The 17,164-nt window shown below is 46.0% G+C and overlaps 2 protein-coding genes across 8 annotated transcripts in view; one reads left to right on the forward strand and one right to left on the reverse strand.

The window, feature by feature from the left end:
- LOC120958393 (neurogenic protein mastermind) overlaps positions 1-13,499 on the forward strand; it is a 25,789-nt gene extending 12,290 nt beyond the window's left edge. For 3 of the 7 annotated variants that reach the window (XM_040381155.2, XM_040381158.2, XM_049610354.1), the window contains 5 exons: positions 1,127-2,665; positions 3,861-3,966; positions 5,158-5,247; positions 5,784-5,997; positions 9,495-13,499. In XM_040381155.2, coding sequence (XP_040237089.2) covers positions 1,127-2,665; positions 3,861-3,966; positions 5,158-5,247; positions 5,784-5,997; positions 9,495-9,865 — 2,320 coding nt within the window. In that variant the 3' untranslated portion in view covers positions 9,866-13,499. Of the gene's footprint in view, positions 1-1,126; positions 2,666-3,860; positions 3,967-5,157; positions 5,248-5,783; positions 5,998-7,138; positions 7,890-9,494 lie in introns of those variants that run through there. The other 4 variants (XM_040381159.2, XM_040381160.2, XM_040381156.2 and 1 more) reach the window with 4 other exon arrangements.
- LOC120957473 (probable ATP-dependent RNA helicase DDX27) lies at positions 11,547-16,749 on the reverse strand. The gene is made up of 2 exons (XM_040379692.2): positions 15,522-16,749; positions 11,547-15,264 (listed from the first exon to the last, which is right to left on the reverse strand). Exons 1-2 carry the CDS (start codon positions 16,611-16,613, stop codon positions 13,666-13,668), a joined length of 2,691 nt encoding a protein of 896 aa, XP_040235626.2. The 5' UTR covers positions 16,614-16,749; the 3' UTR covers positions 11,547-13,665.
- Positions 16,750-17,164: the final 415 nt, after the last annotated feature.

The following is a 17,164-nucleotide window of genomic DNA, read 5'->3' on the forward strand; positions in this document are numbered from 1 at the left end:
AACAGGAAAGCGATGGCATATTGTTTTCTGATTCAAATTCTTTCTTACTGGTTGTTTTATTTATTTGTCTGTGTTTGAATCGAGCACTGACCAATAAGAATTTGTGATAGTAGTGTTTTGTTTTTCGAAGCAAATCTAAAATGTATTATCGATTGATGGGATGTGGTGGGTTTGCCATTTTTGTTTTAACGTGTTAACCGTTCTCCGCTGGTAGATTTAAGGCTTGACTAGGATATAAAATGTTACATATTTCTTATTCGGTATTTTCAAATTAATACTCGTTGTAACTCATCACATTACTATTTGTTGTATTCATGCATCCATAACCTATCATTGGTATTTTTTTACAGCTCATTTTTGAGATTTGTGTCACTGAATTTTTCTCCAAACAGTTGTGTTGTCTTTTCCTTCCATTGGTTGGTTCACTTATGCTCATGGTGGATCAATGCGATAAGGTGTTTCTTTTCGTTTCTATACCACGTACAGCTCGTTTAATTCCTTTCCAACATTTAACACACTTTGTGAATGTTTCGCAAGGACATGGGCTGAGAGATGAAATGTTTGGAGCAGTGATTGGCGCATTTTTTCTCACAATAGCGTGTGTTTGTGTGTGAGTGTGTGTGTGTATGTGTGAGTGTGTGTGTTTAATTTTAACAACAATTATGTGCCACATCCCTCTCAACAACTACTATCCTCATACATTGGCAAAACCTAGACTTTCCTAGCCAAGTTTTTCATCACATTGCCCGAGGACAAACGAGAGCATCCTCATGGCGCGGTAGGAAGATAAAACACACAGGATGACGACGATGAAGACGACCTCTCGAAGCATCAGACAATTTACATAAAAGAAAGGGAACGAAAGAGCAACCTTATCAATAGCTGACGCGCGACTGTTGTGTGTGTGTTTACGATAGGATCGTCCTCTCGTCCTCTTCACTGCATCTCTCCTACTGCCGGGCGACGGCTGCTTCTTATGGAAGGAGGGAAAGGCAAACGTTAGGAAAGAGGCAACTAAACTCCCTCCCCTCACCAAAGAATGCAAATCAAAATTGGTCCCAGTGCAGACGTTGAGCCGTTAATGCGAACGATTTTTGACTGAGATTTTCTCATTCTGTGCCGACAGGAATTCGGAAATACCGGAGGTTAGCTCGCCGATGTCGATCCCGGAGCGGTCCCCGTACCATCGGACCGCGACCCCGTCCATGTCCGGCGGTAGCAGCTCGCGCAGCACCAGCAGCAGTGTCAGCGGCACTGGCAGCGGCGGCGGTGGAGGAGATGGCGGAGGCGGCTTGAACTTCAACGGGGGCAACGAAACGATCGAGGAGATATTTTCCACCTCACCGATTCCGTTCCGCACCGGCGGCGGCGATGGTGCCGATGGGATGCGCAGCTCGTTCGCGAAGGTCGTAAAGATGGAGCGTGATCAGGATCAGCAGCAACAGCAGCAGCAAAAGATCACTACCCGTTCGAGAAACGCGAGCAATCGGGGCGGCGGCAGCAGCAGCAAAGTTGCTGGCACTCCGGCGAACCTTATTCAGCTGATCGAAAGCACCATCGACAGGGATGAGCTAGAAAACTTCGTCGATGGTGGTGAGCCGCTGGAGGAAGGCTACGATGACGAGGAGCACGGGTATCTGGTCGACCATGTGGACGAGATGGATCCGGCGATTGTGCAGCTCTACAATCAGGATAATGATAATGAGATGCTAAACACACCGATGGTGATAAAGGAGATGGAAAAGCAGCAACAGAAGCAGCAGCAGCAGCAGCAGCAGCTGCAAAAGCAACGCCAGCCAGCCGGTGGAAAGGGTGGCGAAAGCTTGCTGAAAGGCAACGGTGCTGCGGCCAACCGGCGCAACGAAGGGCAGCTACCGGCCGGCCAGCGAGCGCAGGGCAGAAGCTTACTTTCTGCCGGCACCACGGGTGCATCATCTACCGCCAAGGCAGGTGGCAGTGGCTTGAAAGCTTCCACCGCTACTGCGGCACCCGCTAACGCGCCACTGATTTTGACGCGTGGTGGCAAAAAGTTGGCAATGGCCAAGAAGCAAACAATTACCAGCAACGAGCAGCAGCAGCAGCAGCAACAGCAGCCATCACAACAGGAAGATGCGTCATTGGCCGGTCCTTCGGGCTTCACTGGTACATCCACTTCGCCCGTTGGAACGGGTGGTCTGTCGTTTGCCAGCGGCAACGGCTACATCCCAGCAAGTGACGTAGTGCCGCGGGACATATTCGAGGACAGTAACGATCCGGACGGAGTCGTCAAGAACGATTCGCCGATGCTTAGCAGCGGGTTTAATTTTGTCGACGGAGGCTACTACAACCCGAACGTGAACATAAGCCAGTTGAAGGCTGGTCGACAGCAGCAGCAGCAGCAACAGCAGGGACAGGCAGGACAAAGCAATCAGCAGCAGCAACAGCAGCAGTCACCGCCCTCGGGCCTCCAACTGCTCAACGGTGACGGGGAAGAGTTCGACGAGAATTCGCTCGATTCGTCCCTGCTGCTGAACCGGCAGGTTGCTAACGAAACCGACCAGCAGCAGCAACAGCAGCAACAGCAGCAACAGCAGCAACAGCAACAGCAGCAAGAGCAGCAAGAGCAGCAGCAACAATTATCCAAGTTTGTCAGCAATGATCTAGACGTGTCCCGTCTGAACACGGTGTTAGTATTTTTGTTGGGTACTTTTGGGGGCGGTTGTCGGTATCGCACCCACACGCATCGTACCGCCCACCAGTTGCACCACCCTTTCGATTATTAACATCGCATCAACACCAACACCGGGTCGCTCCGTGGACACGTATAATGTATTAAGCCCTGCAACGCAACACCGAGCCTCACCGTGCCTCTCGAGGATAGAATGTTAGCAACATGGTTAGGCATGAGAAGAAGAAACCACAAACCAGGCAGTAACTTTTTTTTCTTTTCTCTCCCTCTCTCTCGTCGTTTGCAATGTCCCAATCAAGGCTGCCTTTAAACACTGCACATCCGATGTACGATGTGTAGAATCTGCTGAATTTATTATTGATCAGGGTTGAGCTTAATGCTACTTGGAAAGACTAACTTGTTATCACTACGCTTTGGAATTATTGTGTCATCTCTTGTTTTGCTTATCCATATTCGCTGCATCCGTTTTATTATACCTAATTCCCCAACTCAATCATCCTTGTCCGTGACTTGTGTTGTTTACCATTGCTCGGATTGATTGATGCAGTGATAAACTTTAGTATTTGTTATTGTTACGCTGTTGTTACTATAATGTTAAATCGTTCATCCAAATCATTCAGCATTGTCGTTTACTGTTTTTAGAGAATAATCCATTGGAATGTAAGGGATTGTAATTTAAAATATTTAACTTTACCCATGTGTTATGCCCTTTTACACATCGGTAAAGCATTAACGAGACGAGAAAGGTTTAAATATTTTATATATTTTCACGAAAACAACGGCTGCAGTTGCGCACATTCATGTTAGTCATTCATTCATTTTATTGTATCACTTCATAAAATTATTTAAAACACACAATATTTCAGCATTATAACGCCAAGGGCAATATAGCACATTGTTAGCTCATTCTAAGCAAAGATATCATTGTGTGCGGCCTATAGGTATATGATTTCAAAAGCAGAACAGAGCACAAACGCAAAATTTAACTATCGAACGAAGCATTTTCTAATCACGAAGCGGCGGTGAGCTCGGTAGCGCGCCGCATTGCTGGTGTGCGTACCGGAACGAGAATGGCGATATTAATCGAAGGTGGTTGCGCCTCTTTTCTCTTCCTTTCTTCCTTTCAATGTTTTTATTTCTTTCTCCTCCCCTCCCCCTCGCCACGATTGTGCCATATCCTCTGTACTTGCAGGGCCGAGTACGGGCAGCACATCGACACGGTGCAGAACGATCTGGAGTCGCTGAAGGAGCTGCTCAAGGGCGAAGGCTACCAGCTCGACGCGAACGCACTGCTCGGGGTAAGTTTTAGTGACGATTGGTAAATTAGGTGGTTTGGATTTTGGAGGAGGCACAAAACGGGAAGGGATTGCATGGCGATGGGTTGTCCCGGATATAAATATAAGCAAGCGCAAAAGCTGTGCTGTGTGATGAGGGACTCGAATGGACACCGCAAGACACACATTCTCATGCAATAAAGTAAACGACACGAAAGATTGTTTGCGTTTTAGGCAAGCGATCGATTGCTGAAGTAACAATAAATGTGGCTTGTGGAGTGGTGTTTTAGAAGCGCACCTTTGTGACTAATTTCTTCATACGATCTTTCACGAATGATAAATCACACCCTTGTAGTGAATGTTGTGTCAATTTTAAAAGTTTTTTTCTTTTTTTGGAACAGAAATGATTATTATAATCATTGTAAAAAAGGCCAAAATTGTGTTCAAAATTTCTTAAATTGGATTAAATCATATTACAAGCAATTAAAAAGACCTTTGTTCTTATGTTAATATGGTTTCGGTTTGCGAACAATGCACTTCAAACTTTTGTTCAATCTCTTTAATGATTTCCCTAACTTGATGGTTCATTTTGCTCTATTAAACATCTTTTGCAATTCCTTCGATTGTTAAACAAAAAACAACAAAAAGCCCGAGCCCGATTGACAGCTGCAGCCTATTTTAGCCTATTTTAGGTTTTTATTTTCTTTATGATATATTTTTCATGCTCGTATGTTTTTCTTCTTTCTTCCAACTAAATTAAATATAAACAACACACCAACAACCAAAATGCAACCAAAAAACAATGCAATTCCAACTGGATCTTCCAACCCCTCCAAAACAACATGACGATGATGATGCACCGACATCCAATTGGAATTGCGAAATGTGTTATTTTTTGGTTGTACTGAACGTATGTAATATCTTCAAAAACTTCAACAAAAACGCACTCTGCTGATGATGATGATAATGATATTTGTGATGATATTGATGCTATTGATTATGATGATGATGATGATGGATGAGCATGATAACTCTCCAAAAACTGGTGCCCGTTCTGTTCGACCTAATCATCGCCTCGACCGCGCACGGTTCAACACATGTCTTAAAATTGAAATATGTACTAAAATCAAAACACAAAACATTGCGTGTTTCAAACTCAATTTTAACACATGCCGTTGCTTAAACTCTATCACACGACTCCTTCTGAACCAACAGAACGCATGCTCTACCGCTCCTCCGTTCGGACGCGTGTACTTCCCGTCGTGCCCGTTCGATCTGGATACCATCAATAAGGTTAGGACCGATGTAAGCATACACCTAGAGGCATATAACATGGAGGAGTACTGAAACGAAACAAAAAACATTGTAAATCTAACTGTTCGAAGCGCGAGAGCGAGCGAGCAGTATGTGGTGAATGGTGCACTGGAAAGGAAGGGCTTCCTCCTTCCTTCCTATCGCTCCGCCCTTTCTTTTCTTACAAGAAAGATGTGAAATTTAGGAGCGAAAAATTCAAGTCATTTGTACATAACGATGAAAAACTACAGCAAAAATCAATCAAAGACATATCAAGCATAAATTGCTCATGTGCCAAGCACATGTGTCTGTAGTTTTGCATATATTCAAAGCCTCCCTTTAAAAACAAAGCAAAAAAAAAAAAACATACACATTTTCATATGCGCATTTGTACCACCTATTGCTGTACTTACCCACATCCTTCAGTTAGTGTATGTGTTGCGAGTTTTTTTTTTATCCAATTAATCTCATTGGTGTGTGGCATTTCCGTTCGGTTTTTGGTCGGTGCTGCCGCGCTTTGCCGCGTTTTCTCTTGTTGTATCCCACAGCTTTTCAACAACAACGAAGACATGCTGGGTTATGATTTTCCGATGAACCTTCCGGACATGATGACCGACGATCAGCAGCAGCTACTGCACCAGCAGCAACAGCAACACGTTCAGTCGTTGCTACAGCAACAGCAGCAGCAGCAGCAGCAGCACCAGAGCGGTGGCAGCAGCAACAGCAGCGACAAATCCGGCTCATCCAGTAGCCCGACACCCGGTACGTAATCGGTGCCCAGTATGAGCAGGCTTCAACAATACTTTAATAGACCCTATATTTAACGGTTTTTTTCCTCACATAGTTGTTTAAAAAATAATGGCAAAAACAGTTACAAAAGCAGGAGGGAATACGGGCTGTGAAAGGCTTACATATGATGTACATGGTTTGTGGTGTGTATCGTTTTACGGTCCATTTCGATGGACAGTTTTTAGCTTTTGACTGAGCTAAAAATGTAGTCTGGATTGGTTTTTTTCATTACTAAATCGAGGGTTGCCTTTTATTTTTGGAGGGTAGGATTTTGTTAGACTATTTTTCTTACTTAACTATAAGCACATACAACCTTCTCGCAAACAGATTGACAGAAAGAGGCTGAGCTGCGGAAAGTCAGCTGTGTTTTTCTCTGCTTTTCTTCCTGTTTCTGTTTCTCTTGCTCTCTCTACCTCTTCCTGTTTCGTGGTTTGGTTTCTTTCTGACAATTGTTTGCAGTTGGCCATGATGATGATGCTGTTCGCGGATCAGAATTGGCTGAATAGAGGGTTTTTGTTAACGTAAAGCAGTACATTTCTGATATACTCGACAATAGATTTAATTATTATTAAATTATTTAAAGAAAAGTGTAAACTTATTACAATTAAGGCATGATGAGCGGTTTTACTCTCCTACATTTGTATGGAAGAGCAGAAGCATCTTGTTAAAAATTACATTTTATCAAAAAACTACCGTGTTGCAACGTTAACACACCATTTTCCGTGGTTGGTACGGACGAGTCTGTGTTGGTTTGTGAGTTATGTTTTGTCAAATTAGTATCCGTATGTTCCGGTGCAAGGGAACAGTTTAAAGCGTGCACTGTTGTATAGCTATAGTATATTTGAAAATAACTTGCACTTAACTTATCTCTCATCCTAACGGGAGAGGCAAAATATCTTTCGTTTGCCCTATAGCATTGCAGTATTCGTTTGTTACAGATCCCCCGATAGAAGCGAATAATAATTCCGAACCGTCTAACGCACCACAAAGCATCGGGTTTGCTGTAAAATATTCACAACAAGTCGCTAATCGAAAACAAACGCAAACAAAATTTCGTCAAATTGTTACACAAATCTCTCTAATCACGACAATCTGACCTTCTTCCTTTCCACAGGAATGTCTGTTGCGATGCAAAGATATGGTTGATAAATTGATAAATGATAATGGAAATTGAGAAAGCAAGCAAACATAAATACATGCGATGAAAGTGATAGGATTGAGTTGGGCAAAGGAGAAGTAGAAGCATATTTGCTGTATCTTCGAAGCGAAGCAAAGCGAGCCTCTAAGAAACAATGTGAATGGGGCAGCGGCAGCAACAGCAGCAGCTCCGAGAGCATCAATGGCTCCATGGCTAGCACATGATCGAAATGATGATGCAAATATCGTCGCAGTGTGTGTGTGTGTGTGCGTCTGCCAAGTAGTAACCAAGACAAAAAAAGGCACACAAAGCAAAAACGGTCCCATAATGGTCCCAAACAAGCAAACAAAACAAAACAAAACAAAAAAAAACTTGGCAAACAAGGCCACAAACATGATGCAGAATGAGGCATGATCGTGCACACGATCGTGTGTTCCCTGTGTTGCGGGTGCGTGTCGTTCTCATCTTGAGCGATCACCGTTTTGGTGGGCGACACCGTTCGCAACACACTGTCAGAGCAAGGTGGGGGGGAGCGGGTCCCCCAGTCGGTTTCGGTTTCGCCGTGTGTACTGGTTTCCGGTAGTCGTCTTCTGATGATCGTACTCTGTCCTGTTTTGGTTTCCAATTCCGATCTGCTTCGACGGGTCTGCTGTGGAGCGAGCGAGCGACAGTGTCCAAGTATTGCAATAACAAAACAAAACAAAAAAAAAGCAAACGTTTCAATGGACGGGCTTGACTTGCTGTCTGGCGGGGCGCAATGCTGCAGAATGATCCCGAGTGTCTTCTGGCTGAGAGAGCTGTCCGAGTGGCCGTCGTGTTGTCTGTGTCTCTGTGGGCTATTCTATGCGAGCGCGCGCGCGTCCGATTACGAGTCGTCGCCTACGAGGGGGGTCGCGCGATACGATGTTCTGCCAAAAGGTTGTGGAAATTTTAAGCATGTGACCAAGTGTCTATCCCTCTCTGTCTCTCTATTTCGTCCACAAGTGCAACAAGGTACTGTTGTTACGTTTCCATTCCAACTATTTAAAGCAAAGGGGGAACAGAGGGACGGGAGAAAATAGGGCCAGGTATATCTATATACACACACACACAAACACACATGCATTACTTGAGTTCAAAATTTGTACACATCCCTTCACCTACCGTGCCTGTCCTACAGTGTTCCATGCATCTCCCATCACTGTCATACGCTTCATAACATCCTCATCTCCTTTCCAACAAAAATAAATCCTTATTCCTTTTTCCTATCCCGCATACAAGAACTAGATCCTCCCGGTCAGGGTTGTAGGCGAACAGACGAAAAAAAGGCAATGTTTGGTCTACAAATAGTTGAAAGGCATCAATATCATGCGCGTGTGTGTGTGCGTGAGCGGATCGAGCGATCGCGAGGACACAATTCATGCTGGAACATTTAGTGGAAATCGAACAAACTCAAATCAACAAGTATTTCAATTCCTGAAAATCCCCTTACTACAGTTTCCAATTGGTCGATCACGCAAACGTCACATACAAAAAAAAACCTATTGTAATTTTTAAAAACCATTGTGTTCCAGCTGGATTGTGTCCAGGTGTGTTTGGTCGATGTGCTTGATGAACCTGTGCGAGTGTGATGTATGTGCCTTTGCAACAGATCTAAGATATGTGTGCGTAACAGACCAACAAGAAGTGGAAGGGGGAGGAGGGGTGGGTGGGTGTAGGCAATTAGAAGTGAAAGGTAGCCTTTCTTAGCCGAATTTGGAAAATGTGGGTGCAATTCGACAAAGGGTGATGACAGGAAGAAAAGGGTAGGTGGGAGGAAGTTCTACTACCAATTGGAAGGGTATCTAAAGTGGTCCATTAGGGTTTAGTGTATAAGAAAACAAATTTGTTGGGTATGTGGGTGGTTGAGGGTGGGGTGGGGAAGGTGAGGGCCGTAAGGATTAAATATTTCCCCCCCCAAGGGTATGAATGTGAAGGTGTGTATGTATGCTCAAAAATGGTTAATGGGTTGGTTGTGTGAATGAATGTGTGTGTGTGTTGTTTGAATGTATGAGAAATGATTACAACAACAACAACAACAATAAATAAGTTTATTTTAGGAGCTTTTTGTTAGGACATAATTACATACTAATTTGCCTTACAGCAAACATCACTAACAACTGCTAATTCTTCGTTTTTTTTTTGCCCGTTCTTTTCTGTATCTCTCTTCCGTTGAAAACTGGACCAAACACATCCGGTTGAATCGATTGAAACCGGACGAACGAATATTGTGAACGCAAATCTTTTGGCTCTCTTCGTGATGATACCGTGCAACAAAAATGAACTCCAAACACCGTCCAAAATAATAATGCAGGCGGACACATTTCGCCCGTCCCGTCAGCACACACGCAGCTGATGTCGTACAAGCTGCAGGGCGGCGGTGATTTCGTCGGCGGTGGCGCAAATAACGGTGGCGCAAACGGTGGTCTCCTCGGGCTCGGGCTTCAGCATGGCCCGGGTAGCAACAGCAGCAGCCGCAGCAGCATCAGCAGCAACAGCAGCATGCACAGCAACGGCAACGGCAACGGCAACGTCAACGGTGGTGGTGGTGGTGGTGGAAACGGTCTCATCGGTCCCGGCGGCACCCTGGGCATCGTGTCGGGCGACTACATCGATCTGAACGAGTTGCTCAACATGGACGGCCACTGCGGCGGTAACGATGAGGAACATTCGCTAGTCGCCTAAGCAGAATGCGGGCAGCAGCGGGAACGAAGGTACCCACGACCTTCTCCACGAGGAGGCAGCAGTGCATTTCTTCAATTTCTTCAACCTGCTCGATCTATTCGATCATTCGACAAAAATATTCGACAAACAACACACAAATACTATGAAAATGTCTATGAACCGCCCCATCCACAAAGGGGGGCATGATGTGAGTGTGTGTATATGTGTCTCACTGTTGTATGTTGTTATCGATGTGGCCCAACCCATCCCATCCACCACCGCCGGCGCAATGTCAGCGTTGCCTGCGGACCGTAGAGAAGATGCGGGGAGGAGATTGCGGCAGCCAGGAAGCAGCAGTAACGGCACACTCAGAAGACAAATCGGCTAGCTAAAGGCCTGTGCAAAAGGCAAAAAGCGTCCAAAATTCAACCTTTAACCGGAACCACGACGAACCGAGAGTGAGAGAGAGAGGCCCGTGAGTTTATATTAAGAAAAAGTTCGTTTAAAAAATAATGTTAACTGCAAAATTAACGCATATTGAGAGTGAAAAGTAGGTAGCAGGTAGGCAGCAAACTTGTCAGCAAAAGCAAAACAACCATCAGAACCCGTTACACAACATTTGGCGCAATAGTACAGTGCTCGTTTTTGTTTCGTTTTGTTTCAAACGAAGATTTCGTTTCTCCATATGTGTGTATACTAAAAAAAACCATTCCCCCGACCAAGAGCGAAAGGTTTTGAAGTGTGCCACCCGTTTCAGGGTGCGAAATGCACACGCAAACGAAATGGTTTCGTGCGTCTGTAGAGCACGTGGGAGGACGACATTTCGTCATCGTTTGCATCCCAACACTGTCTGGATGATCGTATTAAACGTCCACGTGGGCTCCAAAGAGCGTTGGCTCGAAAATGTTCTTCTTGCGTTAGTAAAAATAAGCCCCAAGAAGAAACTAAACTAAAAACAATGATGGGCGAATGGATCTCTTTGTTGTTTAAGAAGGGGCGTGTGCGTAAATTATGGCGCCTTTCCGAGCAGCGCGCAAAAGTGTGCGCGTGTGTGTGGACGTATTTGTGTTTCGAGCTTTGCCACACCTTTCCCTCTACACATTACATAAACTGCTCAAGCTACTAAAGGAGATACCCTCTCCCCCTAAACGAGGGAAGAATGATATTATGAACGAAAGTGAAACTTTGAATAACGAGGACTCAAAGTCCTACAATGACAGGAACATTTTTATACACGATATATATATATATGGAAGAATGGCGACAAAGGTGCGACAAAACAAGCGCAAGTAGAAGGGGAGAACTGAGAAAACTTGATATAAAATAACAAGCTCGGCGTACAAACACAAAACAAAAAACACATGAAAAACTTAAACATTAAAACAACTCTGTCGCATATGCAGGCGTTTATAGTGTAGAGAGAAGGCACTTAAATCACTGCAGAACAATGCAAAGCGAACATAAACATAAAAACTCAGGAAGAAATGACACATGCCCGTGAGTTAGTAGTAGGAACATAATGGTGAAGGAATTCGTTGCAACAGGTGTACGCGTAATGTGTGTGTTTACATGCGTACGACCGTGAAAGTAGTCTTAGACAGATGGCTATATATCTTTTATCTTTTTGTTAATTAATACACGGTGTGTTAAGTTTGTTCTTGAAATGTAAGCGAAGCAGGAGAAAATGCTTTTTAGGTTAAGCTTGTTGTTTTTTTTTGGATTAAGATTCTCGTTTTAGTTGTCTAAGCAATTATGTTGTGTGCTTGTGTGTGTGCGTTGGTTTTGTGGTATTTTTGGTTCGATTAATGTACATTTTGTATTTAAGATTTGTCTAGTTTTGTTTTTTTTTTATTACCACACCAGAAACCAACCCTCCAAGCGCAACACGGGATTGCACGGTGAAAGTGCAATTTTGTAGGGACTTTTTTGATCTAACAATTATGCTTGATTGTCTCTGTCCATTTCCATTGGACAAAGGCACAGCAGGACGCGCTTGAGACGGGCACAATGTGAAGTTCCCGTGTTCGTGCGTGTGTGTGCGTGTGTGTATAGCACAAACTGATGCTATGGTTCAAAGGAGTTTTCTTTTCTCTGCAACGAGAATGTTTAAAAATTTAACAAATTCAAAAACAGAGCAAAATACAGCTCGAAAGTAAAGCCCTACCCTGTTCCCCGTAAAGAATGTGTACATAGAACAAGAGGGATGGGCTGAGGGATGCTAGTTGCTGGTAGTTTGGCACACGGCGGAAAGGAAATGTAATCATGAAATCGTGTACCTGAAACATTCAGCGAACTAGGACAGTTGTTAGTAGTAGGTAGTGTGCACAGTGCGTGAACAGCACAAGATGGAGAGCAAGGAGAGGAAGGACATAGCAAGAAGAGCATGGCGTACAGGGCACCGTTGACCGCAGTTCTTTCTCCGTCAGTCGATTAGATTAGTGCAAAAAGAGGTTTGGTTTCAGCATGAAAGCTTATGTCACTCTCCGCTCCTCCTTTTACACACACACGTGGTCGGTTGGTGACGGACGCTACTAAAGGTGCGTCAGAGGCTACAACCAGAGGGAACGTACCGTAGCCACCCCAAAACAAACAAAAGAAGGACGCAAATAGTTTTTGTTTAATCATTAAGCGTTTGATTTTAGCGTTGTATATTTTTTTTAAACTGTATTATTTTTATATCCTGCGCGCGCCGCGCTCGTGTTGGCGCGCAAAAACGTTGCGCAACGCAGGCGTAACTTTGGTGAAGGAACAAACACAAACACATTACACATTAAACGTAAGGAAGGTAATGTTCTATGTTATTATTGTCTAAAGAAATAGACTAGGTAAAACAAAACTCCTATTGCAAGCAACACAAAACATATATTACTATTAAAACGCTCTCGCTATATTCTGACTAAAACGGTTTAAGCGTGGTTGAGGGTCCCTTTACCTTCACCCTCTCCCCCTCCCCTCTTCAACATACGCACTGGAGCACAGTTAGTTACTCATTGGATTTTGACGCTCTCGAACACAGGGATAGGCGTTTACACACCGCTCCTATGCTATGATATAATACCGTGCGTTGCGTGTTTGCATTTGAAAAAAGGAGAACGTTAAATGCTCTAATACTAACTAACCTTCCCAAAGTAGGAAGAGGTTGTTTGCTTTAAGAAATGTATGATTCGTTGTAAACAAAAAAGAATGAAAAAGCTATCCAATTACCGTGTTTCGCGCGCATTCGTGTTTTCTTGTATTTTGGGCCAACTTCCCTTTGTTTGTATTTCGCCGGTTAACAACCGATAAAGAAAGTGATTCAAAATTCACCACCGGGTTGCTTTGTCCTGAGGTTCGGTGCGTCAAACAGAGGTAGTTTGATTTGATTAAAGTGCGCGAACACAACACACAGTGCGTTCCGCAAAATAGCAAGCAAGCAAATACAGTAGGAGGGGACAGGTGAAAAGTGTGTGCACACGGTTGTTAGTGTGTCAGGTGTGCTTGAGCATTACACACTGATACGAAATAATCCAATTCAGGTAATAGGATGTAATATGTGAGTATAAAGAAACAAAAAAAAAATGAAGAGTAGGAGTTAATCGCTAAGAACACAAACACACTGTATTCTCCCGTTTGAAGTCAAATATACGGTCTTATGAGAATTTAACGCATGGTTTAACTCAAAGCGTGTAAGGATTTCTAATGCGAGACGGGGGGAGGAATTTTGGAAAGAAAAGGAAACGTCTTTACTCTAATCAGTATGTTTTTTTGTGCTAATTATTTGTTTAGCAGTGTATATTTAGCGAAATTAGAACAGGATACAATTAATCTTTCTTTTACTACACTCACTTCCGTTTGCCTTTGAAACCACCGCCGCCGCCGCCTTTTCCTTTGAAGCCACCACCACCTCCACCCTTTCCTTTGAAGCCACCGCCGCCACCGCCATCGGTCGGTTTCCTTCTCGGCGCTTTCTGTCCGAACGATTTGCCCTTGGTCTGCTTGTTCAGTCCGTGCTTGTTGCGCAGCTTTTCCGTGCTCATCTTCATGCCGCTCTGCTTGCGCTTGTCCAGCTTGTCCATGCGCTGCTTCTTGGTCGCATCGTACCGCAGCTTCTTCACGTTCTTGCTGCCCACATCGGTCAGGTCGTGCTCGAAGCGCGAGAAGTTCTTGCTGCGCTTCTTGTTACTCTTTCCACCAGCACGCCCATCAGCCGGCCCGTTGCCATGCTCCTCTTCCGCTGCGTTAACGCGCCCCGGCCGGTTGCGTATCTTGGCCAGCTTGGCCTGCACCATCGACACCTTGCGCACCTCCTCGAGCGCTCGCTCGCGTGCCAACTGTTTCGCTGTCTTGTTTGCGTCCGCGTTCGCATCGGTCTTAGATTTCTTCTTGCCACTAACAGCACCACCAGCAGCCGCTTTCTGCTGCTTCCTCTTCTCCTCGTGGTACCGTACCGGGTCGAAATCTTCCTCATCGTCGTCATCGCGGCGCTTCCGCTTCTTGGCCGCCTTCTTTTTCTCGCCCTGCTCCTCACCCGCCAGCCGGTTCTTTTCCTCCCGCCGCTCGTGCTGCGTCTGGAACCACTCCCTCGGCGGCGGAACGTCCTGTTTCGCTGCCTTGCCCGCGTTACCGAGCAACTTCCGCTCGGCACTGGTCAGTTGCTGCTCCGTCTGGCGCAGCAACTTTTCCGCCCGCTCCTCCGCCAGCACGCGATCGATTTCCGGCTCGAGGGCGGCCACCTTGTTCCGGTACTTCTCGATAATGTCCAGCGGGATGATGCGGTTCTTCACCGAGCTGACCGCGTTCTTCACGATTTCCTTCACGATTTTGCGCTCCTGCTCGCCGGCCAGCGACACCGACACGCCCGCCTTCCCGGCACGGGCGGTACGGCCGACCCGATGGATGTAGTGTTCCAGCGTGGCCGGCATGACGAAGTTGATGACCGTCTTGACGGTGCTAATGTCCAGGCCGCGGGCCGCCACGTCGGTTGCGATCAGTATGTCAACCTGCTCGTCCTTGAACTCCTTCAGCGACTCGAGCCGCTGCGCCTGGGTCAGGTCGCCGTGCAGCTCGCCCGTCTTGACGCCGAGCAGCCCGAGCAGTATGCGCAATCGGTGGGCAGTGCGCTTCGTCTGCACAAACACCATGCAGTGGTCGTGGAAGGTGCGGCACACCAGCGCGGCCAGTATCGCTTCCCGGTCCGCTTCCCGGCCCTCGCGAATGCGGATAAACTCCTGCCGCAGGTTGAACGCGACCGTCTGGTTGTTGTTGACGAAGATTTTGACCGGCTTCTTGAGCGAAACGGCCGCCAAATCTTTCACCTCCTCCGTCATGGTGGCCGAGAACAGCATCGTTTGGCGCGTGGCCGAGCAGCTGCGTATAATTTCCTTCATCTGTTCCGCGAAGTACTCGTCCAGCATACGGTCAGCTTCGTCGAGAATCAGGATCTGGGAAAATGATGGAGATGGAAAACGAGTTAACAAATGCATTCTTCGGCATGGGAGGTTGGAACTTTTATGAATAATTTTCAGAAGGTAGAAAACCGATCGCTCGGCAATCGATTGTCCACCCTACCTGTGTATCGTCTTTAACCACCGCTTTGGGGCGTAAGTTATTTCAGAGCGCAAGGAAAAATGTTCATCAAGAGAAAGTGTTGCCACGGTCAACAACAAAGCATGCTACGCATCGCAATTAATGCACGTACCTCAATGGAATCCAGCGAAAAGCTCGGCGTATTCTTGATGTGATCGATCAGCCGACCCGGCGTCGCTATCACGACGTCCGGGTTTTTGCGTAGCACCGCTTCCTGCGCCTTCACGTCCAGCCCACCGATCGCAATGCCGACGTCCACGTTGGTAAACTGTGTTAGCTGTTTCGCTACCTGGTACACCTGTGCGCCCAGTTCACGGGTCGGCACCAGGACCAGCACGCGCGTCACCGCCTGCGCCACGTTCGGTTTGTACAGTAGACGCTCGATCGTGGGCAGCATGTAGGCAGCCGTCTTGCCCGTACCGGTGGCCGCACATCCACAGATGTCCCGACCCATCAGCGCGATCGGTATGGTCGACGCCTGGATCGGGGTAGGGTAGATGTAGCCAAGCGCCCCGATCGCTTTCATGAGCGGCCGGGACAGATCCATCTGGTAGAACGATTGGATCTCGCCGTTCGCATTTTCCTCTATCTCCTCGAAGTAGTCCTCTTTCGTCCCGTCCTCCGTGTCTTCCTTCACCTCGACCGTCGGGCCACCGTTTTCCGCTTCGGTTAGTTTTTTGCCCTTGCGCTCCTTCACCCGCATGTAATCGTGCTTCAGCTCGTCGTCGGACAGATCCACCTCCTCGTTGTACGCCCGATTGCCCTCCTCGTCTTCCTCCTCATCGTCGTCCTTCAGCGCGTCCGCATTCTCCTTCGTACGGTCCCGTATGACGTTGGCAATCTTGTCGTTCACCTCGCCACGGTTCTTCCGCTTGACAAACTTCATCAAATCGTCCCAGGTGTCGTGGTTGTACTCCTTCACCGACGACACAAACTGGAAGCCGCCGTCGAAATCGGTCAGCTTTTGGTTTTTCTGCTTGGTCGGTTGGTATTCGATCTCCGTTTCCGACTCCTCGGATAAGTCCTCCACCTCCGCATCGTCCTCGAGGGTTTTCATGAAATCCAGCTGGTGGGTTAGCTTTTCAGATTCGACTACACCATTCTCACCATTTACAGCGTCATCCGTTGCTGCACCGGCTGCAGCAGCCGTGGCGCCATTGGCTTTATTTTTCTCGGCCACTTTTTGTTTTTTATCTTTCTTCATGTTTGTTGTGGCTTTTTCGGCGTGGGAAACGGGAAAATTGGAAACGAAATAGAACACGCGTGGTTTTTCGTGAGTAGCGATATGGTCCGAGCCGCACGCACGTGTGTTTATTTACAAAACCGCGTTGCTTTCGCTGTCAAATTTGTGACATAAAACGTAGAGTTTCGAATGAAGCAATATAAACATAGCGTGGGAAGAATTAAAAGAATTCGAGCAAAAAGCCGGATCGTATGGCCGTTTCATTGAAAGTATACAATTTGGCTCATTAAAAGTAAAAAGAATCAGTATAGAAAAAATGTTATAGTATTAAAATTATACTTAAATGCACATACATTTCAAAATCAAATTTATATTTTCATTCGAGCAGTTCATTTTCGTTGTTCGACCGGTGCAAGAAAATCGAATCAGCCAAATATTTGTCAAGCAAACCGGTTATAAACCGGGAACGGTGGCGGTTTGCATTCAAATTTGTAGATGCATTTTACCCATATTTTATCCCATACTCCATGCCTAGGAAGGATTCAGATAAAGATTTAGATAAACTCATCCCA

The sequence above is a fragment of the Anopheles coluzzii genome, chromosome 3 (assembly GCF_943734685.1).
Source record: "Anopheles coluzzii chromosome 3, AcolN3, whole genome shotgun sequence".
Lineage (NCBI taxonomy): Eukaryota > Metazoa > Arthropoda > Insecta > Diptera > Culicidae > Anopheles > Anopheles coluzzii.